Source organism: Palaemon carinicauda, chromosome 1, assembly GCF_036898095.1.
Source record: "Palaemon carinicauda isolate YSFRI2023 chromosome 1, ASM3689809v2, whole genome shotgun sequence".
Lineage (NCBI taxonomy): Eukaryota > Metazoa > Arthropoda > Malacostraca > Decapoda > Palaemonidae > Palaemon > Palaemon carinicauda.
The window spans coordinates 136,528,140-136,548,892 of NC_090725.1; the positions used below are offsets into that span (position 1 = coordinate 136,528,140).

The 20,753-nt window shown below is 34.1% G+C and overlaps 1 protein-coding gene across 25 annotated transcripts in view; it reads left to right on the top strand.

Annotated features, from left to right (window-relative positions):
* Positions 1 to 20,753, top strand: part of RhoGAPp190 (Rho GTPase-activating protein 190) — a 709,768-nt gene that overhangs the window by 531,295 nt on the left and 157,720 nt on the right. For 18 of the 25 annotated variants that reach the window (XM_068385117.1, XM_068385108.1, XM_068385124.1 and 15 more), the window contains 2 exons: positions 14,655 to 14,822; positions 15,314 to 15,446. In XM_068385117.1, the coding sequence (XP_068241218.1) occupies positions 14,655 to 14,822; positions 15,314 to 15,446 (301 nt within the window). The remainder of the gene's footprint in view (positions 1 to 14,654; positions 14,823 to 15,313; positions 15,447 to 20,753) is intronic. The other 7 variants (XM_068385102.1, XM_068385167.1, XM_068385190.1 and 4 more) reach the window with 3 other exon arrangements.

Here is a 20,753-nt window from a genome sequence, read left to right on the forward strand (position 1 = left end):
TATTCCACATCGACGAGGCATTTTTTTTTTTCCAAAAAAGACTAGTCTTGTCACAATTGAAGACTTGCTGGGGACTGTAGCCTTCCCGGACAGTCAACTCGTCGAACATCTTAAAAAAGACTTTGGCTGCTTTCATGTCCGAGCTTGGAGCCTCCCGATGATGCACCACCGAATGAATGCTTGAGCGTCTCTTAAATTTTTCAAACCACCCACGATGTTCTTTCTCCAGTTGGCTTCAGCCTTAGCATGCACGAGATCATCGAAAATGGCGCTGGATTTCTGGCAGATTATCGCTTCGGTGATAGTGTCTCCAGCCATTTCTTTGTCCTTTATCCAGGCAAGCATCAGTCTCTCCATCTCATCATGGAGGTGGCTCCTCTTGCTGGAGAAAACAGTCACGCCCTTAGAAGGTGTCTGCTTTGATAGCTTCCTTCTGCTTCAGGATCGTTCCTATCGTACATGGATTTTGGCCATATTCCTTCGCGAACACACTTAACCGCATGCCGGCCTCGTATTTCTTGATTATTTCCATATTCATCTTCATGGAAAGCATCATCCTCTTCCTTCCCTTAAATTCAGCAACTTTCTTGGGACCCTTGGCTAATGATTTATCGTAGGATCACACACGAAAACAGTACATACAGTAAAATTGTTACGAAAGCGAAATCACAAACACAAAGTCAATGCGTACGATACCGTTGCCGGAACGAAAAGACGTAGAACGCCAGTGCGTAGATGCACGATGGGATACAGTACAGTAGATGTCGACCAATGGGAGAGCAGGATCTCATGGTGGTAACTAGCATCTAAGTAGGGAGGTAACCAATGGGAACTCAGGAGGATGTAGCAAGTTTACGGGCTGGCGGCGCGTGAATTTTAAAATCCGTCTCAGATACGTTGGGCTCCCACACCGTACCGCCTTTCGTCGTCCGAAACATTTTTCATGATACGAGTCATAAAATTCTTCGCATCTCCTTTCATGAAGTGAAAATTTCGTAAGCCAATTCTTTCGTAACAACATATTTTTTAATATTTCCCTTTACGCAAGTATCGATGAAAGAAAACTGGTGATTAATGGATGTAAATTGTCATTTAGCACCCAAGTTAGTAGAACTAGGTATATACAGTAGATTACGTCCAATAATGCTAAAAAAAAAATAATAAAAGTAATATTGAGTATAAAATAAATGAGGAAAAATATGAATTGTCATTTTAGTTATAAGAAATTCTTTTTTCTATCTGAAAAAAGTAAAAATTTTAATATTGTAATTATCATATTTTTCAATCATTTTCTTTTAAATAAATGATGTTATTTCAAGGACAAAATGTAATAGAATTAGAATTTGTCATAATCAATAGTTCTTATTTGTGAGCAATAGAATGTCCAATTCTTTTAGAAGAAAGCTCTTATAAGTTCCCATCAAATGATGATATGAAATATGTTCAACTATTCTAAACATTAATTTTGAATTTCAGGATCAAGTACCATAGTCAAACAAAAGTAAATTCCCTCTATACTCAGTTAGCTCATTAATGTCAGACTCCATGTTAGTGTCAACCTTTTTTCCCTTGACCTTTGTTATTGACTGCTTGTTTTTCTACACATTGAGAGGGAATGGAAATTAGAGCTGAACATATATAGTGGGATGATAACTTCAAAAAAATTTCTTTTAGAAATGACCATTTTTCCATAAACAAATAAGAAAGTTATATTATGGGATGAGCATGAGTAAAAAAAAAAAGATATGTGAAGGAAATATACCGGTACAGAAAGTTCTATGCAATAAACTCGTCTATAGAAAAATTTGTATCAAATAAAATTAATGTGTAAAATGTAATGAGAAATACTGATAAAAGGAAATAAGGGAACCAAAACGAAAGGGTAACATGCAATAAGGAATAGAAGTACACTGAAGTTAAAGATAAAAATGTTTGAATAACAGAAATAATAAAAAATATAGAAAAGGAGGAAGATGACAAGTTAAATGATATGAGTAATACAACCGAGGAGCTGGTGAAGATGCGTAATGAGCAGTAAACAAGAGGTGAAGGAGATTTCATCTTAGGAGGAGGGACAGTGACAAACCCTCGCTTCAAGGAAATTAGGGAGATGTTAAAAATATGGGAAATACTGCAAAATTTTGTAGAAACACATCACCTAGATAGGACTTTGGCAGGGCATGCAGCGAATCTATTTACTGAAAATGCAATGTTATATTTTCATACAAATTATAAGAAAAACAAATGCAGTCACCTCTAGATAGGTTCCTTGTGGACATTGAATGTTCAAGTGTTAAAGAAGACAAAAAATTGTCCAGAAAGCATAAATTAGGTGATTCAGTTCGTGATAGTGAATGTCATTTAAGTGAAAAGTGTTAATGAATGGAAATTTTCCCCAAGCAGTAAATTCTTTCTCCTCATGCCAGCCACTACTTCCCTCAAAAGTAAAGTAGGAGTTAATTTGTAGATATATTTCAATTTTTTTATTGTAAATTAATTTGTATTCATTTCTGATGTTAGGAGTTATGATTTGTCCCCTCAATTACATTATTAACCTTATGAAATAAGTATGTCTGGGTATTTATGGATTTGTTGAAGGCATAAAGTATAAAGTATATTTACTTTATTTATTTTGGGAAAAAATTGTTTTGGTTTATGAGCATTTTAGGTTGCGAGTTCATTCACCAAATGAATTAAACTCATAAACCAAGGGACCACCATTAAATGATGAAAAGGAAGGTAAAGGATTTGAAGAGATATAAAAACTAATGTGATGAGAGGGAAGAACAAAACTTTATTAATGTAAAGAAATATATCTATATTAAAGTAGTAAAATCTAATAGTTAAATTTTCAGAATGTAAAATTAAGGAGAGAATAAAATGAAATTACTAGTAGTTTATTTAGTGTTAAACATGATTTAGGAGTTTATCAAGGAAAGAGTGTAAAATAGAAGTTCTTACAGTACTGTACTATACAATTACTGTAATATAACCTACAGTACAGTTAGTGTACTATTTGAAAACAATGTTATGCTTTATTTAAAGTTTTAGGGGACTACACCTAGGCAGTGGTGAGTTGGTGAGAGGGTGTATATGAGTTGATAAACCTAGGGCATCAATATTTGTGTTTGAGTGTGGTCTCTGTTATCCAAGTACTTTACCATGGAAATCGAGGTCTGATTGTATTTTATATATATATATATATATATATATATATATATATATATATATATATATACAGTATATATATATATATATATATATATATATATATATATATATATATATATATATATATATTATCTATCTATCTATCTACAATATATGCATTAAGGTTCCGAATTATGTGTGTTCGAATTATGCGATTCCCCATTTATGCGGTCACTATTTTTCAAAAATAAATTTTCTATATCTGTGGAGCTGTTCAGTCTGCAAGTCAAGCACTACAAAATGTATCAAATCTATTGTGTTTATAAGTATATTGGTTGCCGTAAATACGGTGCTTAATAATAAATGTTACAAAACGATGGTTACCTTACATCTTACTAACATAATTTCATAATAAATAGCCTATTTAAGGATAAAATTCCACATCAACAATGAAATCAACTTGAATTATGCAGTCCAGCTGACAAAATGTAAACAGAACTGTGGTTATGTTCTTGGCAATCTTTATCTTTCTTTAACCTTCCGATGATTTTAATGGTAGTGTTAATAATGATGGTATATTAAAGCATTATTTCTGTTTAGTATAGTATACATAAAAGCTTTATTTTTTCCTGGGGTGTTCAAGGTTGTCACACCTAGGCTGGGTTCGTTTATCAGCAGTGAATAGCCTAAACTTCGGTAACAAGTCGGTAATACTTTGTCATATTTTAAACAGTATTATTTTACTTTACAAAGATTTGTTTTGTTTAGTACATGGTATGATTATCAAAACTTCTCTCTGATAGAGAGAGAGAGAGAGAGAGAGAGAGAGAGAGAGAGAGAGAGAGAGTTTGATACCAGAAAACCTCAAATCTCTCTCTCTCTCTCTCTCTCTCTCTCTCTCTCTCTCTATGTAAGAAATAGAATCTTATTTCACATATGGTAACCTGAGTTTAATAATGAAATTAACATGGCTATTGTTAGTTGTGGCAATCAATTCTTTGCTTCAGGTGGTACAAGAAACAAAAACACAGCATTCGATTACAACAGCTCTCTCTCTCTCTCTCTCTCTCTCTCTCTCTCTCTCTCTCTCTCAATAGGTTTTCTTGAAGAGTGTCAATTAAATACGAAATGAAAAAATTCACCGTGTATACATCCATTTCAATTGTAGCTTAAAATACAGCATCTGATTTCATCAGCAAACCACTATTTTTTAGGAAACACCATTCTATTACAGAAAATTGTTACTCTTTAAAGGGTTAATTGCGCTATAAAACATGCACTTATGTTTTTAAATTTCGGGTGTGTTTTAAAAACCGAGTATTGCTGACTTCATTTTGTTTTACATTTGGCTGTGATCAGATCAGCTGATTTCTAGCTGCCGCCCACAAGAATATGCTGTACGAATACAGTAACAAAGTATTGTTTATACCTTTTCTTAACTTATTCTAACCATCTATACAGTTAATATTACATAAGCACCAATGTGTTATAGCTTATCATATTTATTGTTTAGTACATTTAAAACCATCATTCTCTCTCTCTCTCTCTCTCTCTCTCTCTCTCTCTCTCTCTCTCGGATACATTTTCGCATCATTCTAACAAATGAAATCTTTGCTGTTTCACAAAGTTTCAGTTGTTAAAAATCAATCATGATTCAATTTTCCTTACCTTCTCCAATCTCACACCATTTCTGTCATACCCAACGTTATAGCGGTAACCTAATTATTCGATGACTTTAAAAACCGGCCTAGGACATTCTTCTACCGTTTTCCAGATGGTTCCATAATTGAGGTGGGTACAAGTTGACTTATAACTGAAGGTAGGAAAAATATTTTGGGTATGGAAAGGACTATTATAACTGAAGGTAGGAAAAATATTTTGGGTATGGAAAGGACAATTATCGTAAATTATCATTCTATCATTAGCGGCAGTTTGCTATTGTTGATTAAACGCAAAAAAAAAAAAAAAAAAAAAAATAAAAGTTTTCCTTCTTTGCTATGAATTTAGAAATTTATATGGATATGATAAGTAAAATATTTGTAATATAATATTTATTAAATGCTTTTAATATCATTAGTGATTACTTTGATCATGCGTGTTTAATGCGTTCGTTTGTTTATTATGATCGAAGAGGGAGCCTACAGTAAACAAATGGTAGATTTCTGTTTCAGGCGGCGTCATAAAGAAAAACATTACTGTATTTCATTTATTTTGAAGTTCTGAGAAAAAATATGTAGAACAACATTGGTAAAAACAAAATCATCATATAAGAACTAACCTATACAGATGTGTAAATGCATTCGTTTCTTCGTTATGATCAGAGATAAACCTAAACAACACAAAGGTCGTCATTTTTATTGTGATTTTTGGCGTGTTTAGGAAACGTATGATATAAGATTTTTATTTTGACATTTTCGGATTTTCAATGATACAATAAAAGCTAGTCTATACAGTGATGGTTTTGCTATTCACCAGTTGTCTTATACAATAGGTATGAAAAAGTTATTAAGATTTCTCCGTATTTTAGGTCTTGTTATAACAGGAAATATACGGTATTGACACCCATCCTGGTTGTAATTTTAACCATTTTCAAGTTATCTGAACTTTTAAAGTATATTAAATGTTTGATTTATTTACAAGAACAGTTTAATATCATAAAATATACAGTATAGTACATAGAAAGTATTGGAAATGGGGAGTAAACACGTTTGAATAGGCAAGTTCCTGGCTGCCATGGCCCTAATGGAATTATTTCTGTTAGTTGTGTTTCGAAATATGCGATTTTCCATTTATGTGGGCCATTGATCGACCAAATTCTCGCATAATTCGGGACCCTACTGTGTGTGTGTGTGTGTGTGTGTATATATATATATATATATATATATATATCAAAACAATATCCATTTTATATTCCCTTGTTGCCTTTTCTGTTTTTGCAGTAGGAGGAGAGGGAGGAATATTTTATGGATTGGTGGGGGGGGGGGGGAGTAACTTTCTCCTGAATACCCACAACTCTAATGCCAATTCTGCCATTTGCTGCCTTCACAATACTAGTTTATGAGCCAATGAAGACTGCTCAACATTTACTTTGCTATCTTTTTTTTTTAGCTACTTTTTTTCACAAATCTCCAACACTATTCAGCACTATCTGTAATCAATCATAGAAATACCAAAAACACTAGCACTTCCCAAACGCCATCAATGCTCTGTAAAATTTTTAGGATTACCACTTTAGAACTGTGATAATCTTGGTGAAGGCAAGCAAGGTACTGAATGTTTGCTTGAGCAGTCATGCACAAGCACTGATACTCTATTTTCCATACAAGTTTCTATTAGAGCTAACATCAGCCCTTAATTGGGTGCAAATCTCGTTTTCTTCAGGTGATTCCTCAATTTTATCTCCGTGAAATATGTATTTGATGATGTGCTCAAAGTATTTTCTATTATGTGAACAGATGATGGCAGAGTGGGTCATCAAAGCACTTACGATTACATAAACAGATGAAGCTAAAGAAGGTCAGTGGATCACCAGAGGGTTAGAGAGATTAGGTAAAAGAGTACATATTTCTGAAGAAGGCCACATGTCTGTGGAAATGTAAAACCATTCAGCTACATCTCATGGCCTGCTTTTTAGTTTTTGGGTTTTAGGAAATTAATGATAGCCTCTGTTTTCCCATTTTTTTAACAGTTCTTGCCAAGTACCATTTTATGATCTAATTAAGTTATTGTGACATGGGATGTTATATGTACACAAAATGAATATGTTCAAATAAAGAAGACAGGGTAGCGAAAGGCGATTAAACCTCTATGACAGAGATACTTTATTTTCACTTTTATTGATATACATCGAGAACAGCAATTCTTCAGTTCATAATAATTTCTCTTTAGAATATAAATCATGAGTAAAGACCACTTCAACTTAGTGACATTCAAATTGTATCAATCCTTCAGAATTTCTTTTGATTCACATAATCTCAGTACTGTACCCTTACACAAATCGTTATAAATTACTGATTTTACAAAATTGTTAAATTCTATAGAATTACTTCTTTCAAAGTCACGCAGGAGGAAGGTTACTACAATATTAATTACAGTACATGAATGGTATTAGACCAATGTATGTTAATAGTAAAATAATGGTGCCCTTTATAATCTCTGGCGTAACGTGAGCCCTATGTTGAAAACAGCACACGAGCATAGCTCATGCCCGACACCCCTCACCCTGCTTTGGAGAGCGAGGTATTATGGTGCCTGTCTGTAAGGGTCCAAGGTGCTTCCTCCAAGAAATAGGTGGTAGTCCTCACCACTTGATAGCTCCTGGAATTTGCGTTGCTCGTTATCAAAACCCCCAGTGCTTTCCCGACTTTCTTCACGCGTTGACCTTGGAGTAAAGAAGTAGTTACAGACTACTATGTCAACAGTTTACATGCCGCCTATTGTGTCAGTTTTACATATATACTGTACGTGACATTATAAAGATTTTAAAAAATTTGCATTTCTTTAGAACCAAATTTGCTTGTGCTTCTAAGAGGCTAGGATACGGCATGACACAACTGTCAGTGCACCGACAGGAAAAAAGGCTCACCCTTGGCAAAGGGGACTCTAAAGGCATACCGTAAGCCAACCTGAGAGCGTATGTAGCATGATGGCCCAATGAACACGCCGTTAAAGTATAGGCCTGGCCAGATACCACAAGACGAAAGAAGAATCCCAGAGACTAAAGAAAAGGCATTAGCCAGTCAGGGAACCAACTGAACAAGATAAATGAGCTCACCCTTCACCAAGGGGATCTCCAAAACTGTGCCTTCCTAGCCCTGAGAGACTCAGAAGTTTGTAGCACGATGGCCAAGAGCCCAAAATGTCGGAGAACCGAGAAACGCTAACCAGTGGGTTAAAAAAACTCAGAAACTAGTATGACTGAGTAAAAATCTTTCCAAGGGAAGTAACCACTGCCAACGAAACCGAAACTCAAAACCAAAATCTAAAACTTCGAGTCCGTCTCCAACGAAAACTTATCAACTCTAGGCTAGGCTAGCCGAAACTGATACGAACTCATCAAAAAGACTTAAAATAATGAAATGCAATGAAAAGATATATAAAATTGAGTCCTTAGCATCGTAATGCTAAACATTTCTAGCTAACGTGAAACTTACCCAAAAATTTAGTAAACACGACAAAATAAGGGGCAATCAGGGACTAAGTCTGACGCCATGCTATCAGGACTCGAAGCGGCCAGGCTTCCTCTAACCAAAGGGAGCTAAAAACAAAATTAGCATAAACAAAGACAAACGGAGGTAGATACTCAACTTTGATGAAGAAGAGGAAGCCATAACACAAAACAAATCTTCAAAAACAGTGAAAAGAGCTCCCACAAAAATCAACCGCACTGTAGCCACTAGCTGTGTACAAAGGAATGGAGAAGCGGGATCGTATAGGAGCACTGGAAGGTGATAGGATGTGTAACGGCTCTTACTTATCCTACCCCTTAGTGGATTAGACTGGGTAAGGTCTGTTTGGGGTGCAGATACCTATGGTTATCTTAGGATATGTCCCTGATTATACACGATATCTTTGGATAGTCGTTTCTGGTGGTTGAAATCCTGTGATACCTGACGGTAATTCTCTTGTAATATCAATCGCAGAAATATACTGTAGAAAGTTGCCAGAAGGAACTTCCATCAGGGCGACATGGCTCGAGCCCAAAAATAAATATTATATATATATATATATATATATATATATATATATATATATATATATATATATATATATATATATATATATATATATATATATATATATATGTGTGTGTGTGTGTGTGTGTGTATACTAATATATATATAAAATTAACTTTTCCAATATGATCTATACAAATAAAAATAAATGTTTTTTTTTTTTTTTGTTAAAAATTAGATGAATTTCATTGCCTCAGAACTGCAATTTAGTGACATCAAAAGAAGAATTTAGTGGAAAAAGTATTTCCCAGTATTCAAACCAATTACCAGAATCTCAATTGGCTGTGTGAATGAGGTATTCTTATGGCCAAGAATAAAGACATCTACAAACTTAACTTATTCAGTCTAACATTCAAAGGGACGCAGTCACATACAAATCCATCGACACTGTTATGGAAGCAGATGAAGTGGTTAATTATTCAACAGAAATTTTGAATTCACTTGATTTACCAAGTATGGCACTGTATTTACTGCAATTGAAAATCAGCATGCCAATTATCATGTTGCATAATATCAGTCGGCTATAGTTTTTCATTGGCACATAGCTTACAGTACAAAAAATCATGAGCAATTCTGTAAAAGTTACAATCTTGACAGGATCTTTCAAAGGTGAATCCGTCCTCATTCTTTGCATTCCTATGATTTCAACGGATATGCCATTTCAGTTTAAGAGATTGCTATTCCTAATTTGATTTACGTTTGCAGTCACCATCAACAACGCTCAGGGCCAATCACTAGAATTGTGGGATTTAGATCTAGACACGGATTACCTCTAAATATTACGTGTTCTAGAGTTGCTAAGCCAGACAATCTCTACTGTTTATCTGCACATACAATGGAGTAATAAAAAATATTGTATACCCACAAATTTTGTGAAATTAAGCATATTAAAAATGTGCACTTTCTCTTTTCTTTCTTTTATATTTAAGCAGATTGAACCACACCAATTGTAGCCAGGTACAGCTTGTATATATATATATATATATATATATATATATATATATATATATATATATATATATATATATATATATATATATATATGATATATATGATATATAATTTATAATAGATGAAATATAATATATTATACATTTGTATATATGTGCATATGTATATATATATATATATATATATATATATATATGTAATACATATAATATATATGATATATAATTTATAATAGATAAAATATAATATATTATATATTTGTATATATGTGCATATGTAATTATATGTATATATATATATATATATATATAGATGTATATATTATATATATATGATATATTATATAAATATATCATATATATAATATATATATAATTATATATATATGTATATATAAATATATATATATATATATATATATATATATAGTATATGTATATATATGTGTATATATATATATATATATATATATACCTTATTACTAAGCTAAGCTTACAACCCACGTTGGAAAAACAGGATGCTATGAGCACAAGGGCTCCAACAGGGAAGGCCACCAAAGTAATGAGTAGAAATTAAAAGAATTTTTAAGACCAATAACTTCATTGAAATAAAAACTATAAAACAAAACCCCTACAACGTGTTCAACAGAAAAGTATTCATGAAGTTTTACTGATTCAACTGCCAGATAAGGATGATCATTGCACAGTCTGGTCACAGCTGGAATAAAACTTCTATAAAATAAATATATATATATATATATATATATATATATATATATATATATATATATATATATATATTTATATATATATATATATATATATATATATAGAGTGTGTATATATACATATATATAAATATAATATATATAATGTAATATATATATATATATATATATATATATATATATATATATATATATATATATCGTCGTCGGCGCCCACTCGTGTCCGAGTATTGGGTTCTGTCGTTAGCCATCAGCCTCCTATCTATGGGGTGGGTGCTTATGCCTGATGTGGCTGTTAAGTCCTAGTCTGTGGTGGAAGAGTCGCGGACAGTGTTCACAAGGGAGGGTAGGTGGCGGGCGAGGCTGTTCTAATCGCTCTCTCCTTCTTCTCCTCCTAGCCTCCTCATTTTGTCTCCTCCTAGCCTCCTCATTTTGTCTCCTCCTCTCCTCGAAGTCCACGGTGCCATGGTGTACTGTACTTCTCCAGGTTTTCCTGTCCCTGGCTGTTTCTTCCCATGAGGAAGGATCGATGTCAGTTAGAGCCAGGGTGTGCTTTAGTTGATCTTTATAGCGCATTTTCGGGGCTCCTCGTGGTCTGGTGCCCTGGGTCAGTTCTCCGTAGAATATTTTCTTTGGGAGCCTAGATGGATCCATCCTATGCAAATGTCCTATCCAGTGGAGACAGTGGTGGATGATGGTGGCCTCCACGCTGGTCAGCGAGGCACGTTCTAAGACTTCAATGTTGGTGGTGTGGCTCTCCCAGGGGATTTTCAAGATCTGCCTCAGTTTCATTTGTTGGAAGCGTTCTAGGTTTTTAATATCATTTTTATATAGCGTCCATGTTTCACATGCATACAGGAGCGTGGAGAGGACTACTGCCCTGAATACCATTATTTTGGTGGTCATTGTCAGTGCGTGGTTGTTAAATACGCGGCAGTTGAGTCGGCCAAAGGCGGAGTGGGCTGCCCTGATCCTGTTCTCCACGTCCTTTTTGCTTGTGGGAGCTTATGTTAGGATGCTCCCTAGGTAGGAGAACTGGTCCACCTGTTCTAACGGTTGGTCATTCATTGTGGTATTGAAGTTTGGGAGCATCAGTCCTGGTGGATGTTGGACGAGGGTCTTGGTTTTATGTGTGTTGACTTGCATCCCAAAACGTTCGTAGGCAGAGTTGTATGCATCAGCTAACGACTGCAGGTCCTCTGCCGTCTGACCTGGGGTGGCATTGTCGTCAGCATAGAGTTCTCGCACTGCACACAAGGTGGTCTTGGTTCTGGCTCGGAGTCTGGCGAGGTTGAAAGCGCCTCCATCCATGCGGAAACGTAGGTTGACTGAGGGTGTGTCTGGGGGAATCTCGTTGAGCATTGCTGCGGTGTATAGCGAGAAACACGTTGGGGCCAGAACACAGCCCTGCTTCAGGCCGCCGTTCATCTTCTGGGATTTGAAAAAGGCCTTCAACAAAGTACCTCGACCTGCCATGTGGGCTGTCCTCAAAAGATATGGCTGCCCACCCAATTTTGTCAAGCTGGTGCGTGCCCTCCATGACGGAATGGTTGGGAGAGTCTGCCACCAGAACTCTCTTTCAGACCCATTCCCCATCATATATATATATATATATATATATATATATATATATATATATATATATATATATATATATGAGAGAGAGAGAGAGAGAGAGAGAGAGAGAGAGAGAGAGAGAGAGAGAGAGAGAGAGAGATTATATATTTGTAATAGGTAAATCTACCTTTATCAATTCATAGTCATTTTGAAGTTGGTTTTGGGTGGTGAGTCCTGCTTGCACACACATCAGTGACTTTTAAAAGACAGCTGGTATAGTATTTTAGTTCAGGGAGGGGAGGCTTGCATAGAGGATCCTTGAAAATTTCACTTTCATAGAAATTTTTCCTGCCTGATCATTGCAAATGATAGGGGTTGATTTATTGAAGATTAAACAATTCCCCAAGCAAAACAAACAAAACTTGGAAATAATGCAAACCAGTAATTAAATTGATTATTCTCTTGAATAAGATCAAATGGAAAATGCACTCTAATAAGAAAACTTTATACAAAAAGATAGAGAATCTAAGGTAAACCATACCCCAGAAATTAATGAAGAAAACTACATAGTGACAAAAAAGCAAAATGTCCCTGCAAATGTGTTATGAAAGAATTGAGATTCAAGATAAATTTGTGAAGATGCATCATGTTGCATAACTTCTGAAAGTAATTGTCATGAAGTATAGAAACAGAAATGCAATATAGTTATGTAATGATAAATGAAATTAACAGGAACTTCAAAAACATCAAATTAGGAAATTACAAATTAAGTACTGCCAGCACCACCCCAGATGGCAAAAAACTTGCAATACCCAAATAATTCAAAGATATGCATTGAAAATGAACATGAATGAATGGTGATTATTCAGGAAATTAATAAATCCAAATTATTGGAACACTACAACATTAATAAACTGTGCTATTTCAGTTGCACACATTAAAACTGCACAAAGGTTTGAAATTGTGTGATGATTCTGCATAGTCTGACATCCTTAGTTTATCTCATTCAAAATGTCTGTCAAGATAATATAACTAGAGAACTGTTTGCATGTAAGAAGTTATTTAGGATTAATGGGTTTGTATGAATTAAGACTTATGTGTTATGAGATTATTCTCCTTGGGGAATTTTGTAGAAAAAAATTATATCTGGATAAACTTTCAATCTTGAAGTCAGTTCCCCAAAGGACATGTTTGTAACATGTTTCTTAGAGTATAATTTTAGTCTCATCCATGACGCCTGAGCTCTCATCCTTCACAGTTGATATAGCTGTGTTTATATCACTTGTGAATGGTACATCTTAGAACACAACTTCATAATTGTACATGGGTGGCTGAGACTCTTATAGAAACCATGGTTCATTGTTTAAAGCTTTCATATTTTTTTATTCCGCTTTTGATAAGACAATGTTCATGTCATAAGTGCTGAATTTCTGTACTTTGTTTGAACAGAACATTTCAGAATTTTTTTAACAGATTTTGTCAGTTTCAATTCTCAGTAAAAATTGAAGAGTAGTGTAATATTAAATTGTGTTATATGTTGGTTATTATTTGAGTCGACTAGTAAAAATTAAGCAAAACTTTCAAAGAAATAAGATGTAAATAGGTGAAGTCAATTATGTATATATATATATATATATATATATATATATATATATATATATCTCAATGTCTATATATTTTGCTAAGGCAAAAAAAGGTGTTAGAAATTTCATACAGGCTTTAAATTTAGTCAATGGTATTTCGATAATGATTATAATTATTAATGAGTGTTCTACCTTGATAAAAATTTTAATTGTCAATATATAAGTTTTAGAATATTTTTGCAATTCTTATTTCTATCTGCATTAAATCTGTTGGTTTGAAATTAGAATTGAGTACAATTTTAGGTATTCTTATGTAACATGTTTAGAAGATGTGTGGCTTGAGATGTAGGAAAAGTAATAATTAGTTATGAAAGTGTGAGGATTGGTGATAGTTATTATATAAGATTTTTATTTCCTCTCAAGTTTCTGTTTCTGGTACAGTAATGCTAAAAGGTAGGTGTTGATATACTCAAAAATACGGTAAATTAGTTTTTTTACTTTATGCCAATCAATCATAATGTAAATAAACAGCTTTAAAGAACCCGAAGTGTATACCATATGTAAGATTAAAGTCATATGGAATTTGAAAGGTTATCAGACTTTGGTGGAGTAAATGTTATTGCTTGAAGTGATCATGAGTTGAATAGGTTGTATGTTTGTACTCTGTATGTGTTGTTATGATGCTTGGAATCTGTAAATGCAGGTGATGTGGGGATAACTTATGATTTTGTAAATATGTTGGTTTAACATAGCATTATTTTGTTGTTTCCTCAGTTTATTATTTGGTTTGGTTTCTTTGTAGTTTTAATCTTTCACGTTCTTTCTTTTTTTCTTTTTTGTCACATCACCTTGCCTCTCTTAATTTGGTAACTCTAGCTCTTCCCTGCTTGTTCTGTTTAGTGCCTGTATGTTGCTCGTCACACTAACCCATCGATGCCTTCCCTCTTTCAGCAACCTGGCAAACTAAACCTTAAGGCCTATAGCAACGTGACAGATGCAATTGGCAAAATAAACATCAAAGATGGTGGCCTGTTAACTTCTAAACTAACCAAAGGGGGATCAATGCACGCACCCCTTGCCACCCCTGAGAACATGGACCTTGGCCCAGATTATGCTGCTGTGAGTACGCTGAACTTCCCAATAGCCACTCTCAGTGTAGTTTGACCTCATACCCTTAAACCCTCATCCATTCCTTGCTTCATACTTCTATTTTTCATCATATTGTCTCTGTATGACTTGACAATCAGGTCATTCATAATTTTTTCTCTGGGCAGTTCTAGGTGATCACTTGTTCATTTCCACTTTATACTTTGGATTGATTTTATAGTTTATCTTTACTAATTATTCTTATTTAATTTTTTATTTGGTTAATTTTCTCTAAGATATTTTGGTGTATATTTTGTACAGGATTGGTATGTTGAGATTTTTTTTATTTATTTTCATTAAGTTATGAAAGATATGATAGGTCTTGTGTGTATTACCTACGCAATTAGATCTTTGTTCAGTCGGAAGGCAAATTAGTCTCGAAGTTGAAGTTCATACTAAAATATAGGAAAAAACTGAAACTCCGCTATTGTGAGGGAATTTAGCAATGATGATTGGATTGCCAGCAGGTGAAAGATGCTGTTCCGGGTCTATACGGGAGCTTTGAAGCTGGAGATTATGCCTACTCTCGTGTCCAAGACATACCTCCTACAGCTAGCACTAAGGCTCGGCGACAGCGGAGGGAGAAGGGCAGACAAGGTAAGTGATTTTCATTCTTTGAGACACGATCAGCTATGATGAGTGTTTTCATTTCCAGAGAGTTTTTTAAATAAATATTCTGTAGTATGGAATATTGTTCTTGAGGCACTCAAAGTAGCTGGCCGTAAATCTTGAACAATAATAAGTGTTAATGATAGTCATATTAGCATTAAATTTAGCTTACTGTAATAGAGCAATGAAAGTTCCTCTTGTACATGTAATCAGGGTAGTAACCAGGGGTGACCAGTACTGGCCATGGTTCACCTCATGGTCAGTCCTCTTTGTATAAGTTATATGATAATTATTTTTATATTTTGTTCATTGACATGGTTATTGTGTGTTGTCACTTGAATGACATTTAAGCTCTCTAAATATTTTACATATATACTTTTTTATTATTTGCATGGGCTGTGTTCCCTCTCTGATGTATCCTTATCCAGTGTAACTGTTGTCTTTAAGTTTTTGAGCTCATTGTCATATTTTATTTTTAGTTTCACATTCAGAAAGTCTGGCTTGAATTGTTCATGTATATTTTCACTATCAAGTTGAAGCTCACATACTTGAAGATACAGTCCTTTCTGGATTTTTTTCTGGAACAGTACTAAACTTGAAAAGTGTTCCCTCTGGTCTGGTTGGATGAAGATGAAAGAATAATGGAACTTTGATAACGAAAATTATTTTTTCTGTGTTTTAGAGCTAAGGCTTTCTCGACATTGTGGTGTTAAAGTATATTATTTCAATGGTTTGTTCACCAAGCCTCAGTGTTGTTAGGAGTATAGGGGTAAATGGGTAAGAATAGTATATTTTATTCAGGTCCATCATTTGGCTCATGGTATGTTTATGGTTCTCATAGCTGTTATGCCTCTGATGTCTTATTACTCGAGGCAAAGATAAAAAATGTGTGAGAGTCAACTCGGAAATAGATGTTGAAACAAGCAGCTAAATCAGAAGAGGTCTATAATGTGAAAAATTAGTGTGACTTGTGAAAAGTACTATTTTTGGCATATCAACAAGCAAGTTAGAATGATATGATGTTCATGGTCTAGTCAGGATACACCCACCTTTGTTATTGTTAGAAAATGGTTGATGTCACTATGTCTGATCTGGAGGCAATCATTGCCTTTGGTATGTTGTAGAGTATGTAAATATGTAACACACTCATTGAAATTCATTTGCAGCAAAAATTTCAGCACTTGTGATTTGAGAGTAATTTTGAAACCATTACTACGTTTATGGAGCATTTTTCTCTCAATGGGATAGAAAAATACTTTATTGCAGTATTTCTAAAGTTGTAGACAAATGGGGCAGGGTTGCAATATTGATCCTGATTGCTATTATAATCCACTGCTTAAGAATTTTCACTTCATACTTCTTTATAGTTGGGCATAATGCATTCAGTAGTACATCGTTATACAAGTTTAATCTGTTTCAGGAGCAAGCTCACAACCCAAATGCACTGAAACCTAAACATTTTTTTAAATTACAAATAAAGGAAATTCACTTTATGCATTCCATAAGTTCATATACAAATACACACTAATTTTTAAATGTTGTAAGGTTATTTAAAGAAGAAATTATAATCCCTAACATCAAAATAGAACACAGTAATTCACAATAAAAAATAGAATATTGACATATTAAATTGTAGTTTACTTTGAGAAGAGCCTTGCCTGGCATACAAAGATGATAGAGGAGGAAGAGAAGAAAGGGGTTACTGCTTGGAGGGAGAATCTTCCTCCATGAGAGCTTCTGGTAAAATATTGAGAGCTCTCTATCTTGAACAGCATTCACTATCTCTTGATTTAGGTTTATTTTGGACATTATTTTATACTCATCATTCAGATTTGTAAAGGAACCTACCTCGAGACGACTGTTTTTGTCTTATAAGTTAAATGGGAATGGAACTTTGTATTGTTAGTAAATAGATATACTGCTCACCCTACCGAAGCCTTATCTGGGTGATGTGTTTCTACAAAATTTGGCAGGGTTTCCCATACTTTTAACATTTCCCTTATTTCACACTAAGCGTGGTGTTTGTCGCTCCTCCTCCTCCTCCTCCTGCTCTACATTTTTTTTTTTGCTGCTCCTTATGCAACTCCAACAGCTCCCTAGTCATTAGCTGCTCACTATATTCCTCAAGCAGATTGCTAAGATTATCTCTGTCCACTGCCAACCCCATAGTCATGCCTGAGGACACAATTTCATCTTCAACTTTGAACCCCTCAAAATCACTTTCTGCAGTGATTCATGCCAGTTTCTTCCATGCAGAATTGAAAGTTCTCTTTATGACCCCTTCCCAGTCTTAATCAGGGATTTTGAGTTAGTTGTCAATGTGGAAATGTTCTTTGTTGGAGGATTAGCTTGGTCACTGTGTTGACCATAAAACATTGTTGGACATTGCCTTCATATACTGTTTTTTTTTTAAAGTTATAGATCACCTATTGATTCATGGGATGATCTTGATTAATTTGAATTCCTTCATCAAGTCATTTTCAGTGACTGGTGAAAGGGCAGCACCTTGTACTATTTTGAAGGCCTTTGGTTTATCCAAGTTTGATTTTTCAATCTCCTCTGTTATTATCACAGAGCAATAGGGGTAGATGTTCTTTTATGGGCTTGTGACTGGAAATTAAATTTTTACTCCGTAGTAATGAAGGTCCATCTGGGTATCTCTTCCAAAAGAGACCTGTCTCATCACAATTAAAAACTTGCAGCAGCACATAAAACTCAGAATCCTTAAACCTTTTAGATTCAGAAATGAATGACTGTGCTGCCTTGATATACATCGGAGGTTGTAGCCTCATCATGTCGTACAACATTATGGATGCCTAAAGTTTTCAAATTGGCCCTTGTTCGCATTGAATGTTCCTTTTCTTGTTCTGCTGACGTACCTAGGTAATTTCTCAAAACTTCAGCATATTTATATCTAACAGCTTCTCATTGATTCATATAAGCAAATTATTTACTTTATCTAGAATATGCATCTGCTGTTTTGTCAGTAAACACCCTTTCCACAGCTTCAATTGCTTTGATGTCTTTTTCTTTAGGATTGTGAAAATTGTCGACATCCCTTAATTGTATATTTTTGCCTCAGTTCCCACATGCCTACCTTGATCATGCTTCTCAATACTGTAATTTTTTTCTCCATCTTCAAGGTTATCATCTTCTTTCCTTCTTTCTTGATAATCTTGGGGGACATATAAAATGCTACACTGTGTGAAATTTGTATTATTGACGATGTGAATACTGTAATATCAATTGCAATTCTATAAAGAACACATTGGTTCAACTTTACAAAAGCACAGGGCCATAAAATGCTTGCAAAATAACTCAATGTGATGCTGGTATGAGTACTCCGGGGAGAGTGAAAGAGTTAATGACTGAGCGAAGTGGGGGGATGCAAGCAAAGACAAAGCAAAACGGAGAAAGCATAACGTGAAAACTTTTCGTTGGCGGCGTATGGGTATTACACAACTGTTTTCTAAGTATTGTGCTATTCTTGTAAGTACTTAACTGCAAAAAATACAAATATGATTGGAAATTTTTTCAAGCAGGCCGATACATTGCTTGTAGGCTATACCAATTTGCTCGTATTACGAGTTATTCATAAACTGAGGTATTATCGAACATCATTCTCCTAAGGGTTTTAAGGTACAATACTTATACACTGTACTGTACAGTATATGTGAGGAAACCTTTTCCTCCATGTTTTATATACTGCTGTCTGTATATATATGTAATATATAATATCCGATTGTTGACTAACATTATCCAGATGATGTTTAAGAGCGTATTATGTTTCAAAAGAACATGATACATAGTGACCAAAAGGGTTGCCATGAAGGTCTTATGTATTTGAAAAAGAGAGAGAAAGAGAGAATTAGATGAGATTTACCGAGAAAAAGATCATGCTATATTTTATGGAATACAGTATATTTAATAATATATATAGAATCATGTGTTTGTTTGAAGAGAATCAAATATGAGATATGAATGATGTATTATTTTGATTATTTTTGGTTCATTTGATTATAAGAATGATTGGCGTTTACTGTAAATGTCGCTTACTGTATTGGCGTTAAAGAATATATTTTTATTGCTTAAAGTCATGTATATGTTGTAATTTTTATTTTTTTTTCATAAAAAGAATTTATACGAGGTGAAGCGTGTACCATTCCATGTTTTTTTGTATTTGATCATGTGAATGAGTGATGTGTAGGTCTGTAGTAAATGTGTTTATCGAGACCACGAAATATGCTTATGAGATCAAATAAGTAATGGTTGTATTTGTTGAGATTATTGTTTCTCTGGTCTTTCGTTTGTAGAGAGAGAGAGAGAGAGAGAGAGAGAGAGAGAGAGAGAGAGAGAGAGAGAGAGAGAGAGAGAGTTCAAGTTTTTTACTAGCTAGTAAATATGAGCATCTTCTTTCTATTTACAAATCCAATTTATTATATTTTACTTGATTGCTCAGTGAATGTGATTATCTTCATTCCTTGTACCAATCCAATTTATCGTTATATTTTACTTGAATTGATTTGTTTTTTTTTATTATTACATATATATTTTATCAATTAAAAATTTAAGATTTGTGTATAATAAATGATATATAGGAAATTAGAAATTTGTATAGAGAGGGTATTTCTTGCAATGACTGCCTGCAACATAGTAGAGAGTGGAAACTCTATGTTGTATTATCAATCATGGCTGTGGATTAATGAGTCACACTTTATATACGAGTGGTGAGTGCCCAAACCTACAAAATTATTTGAAGACCCCATATTCCATAAAAGATATTTCTTGTTTCATCAACAGTTTCTGTTGTTTTTCAGTGTACTGTATTTGATACACTTTTTGGTAAATCCATTTAAGTATCCTAAGGATAAATAAATATATACTATACATACAATTGGCCCTACTTATACACATGTATTATGTTTTGTGTCCCCTGGCCCTGCAAATAAGAAATTCCATGGATAACAGGCATCCCTAATATCTACAGTTCCTGTAAAAACTACTGCTTTAAGCATGAAAATATTGCTAATCTGGACTAATTCATTGGGAACCTAACCTTATTTGCCAAAAATAGGATAGTTTGTATCAACTATGATGGTCCAGTATATCTAAATATAAATTTACTTTATGCAAAGAAGGCTATGTATTACTTATTCTTATAACTAATAAAAACTATCTAAAAGCGAATCTACTCTTACAATTTATGCATACAGTAAGTAAAATAGCTTCCCCAAAAGCAGTGCACTATAGACGTAGGGAAGTTATTATATTAAAAGGCTAGGATAAGAAATCATT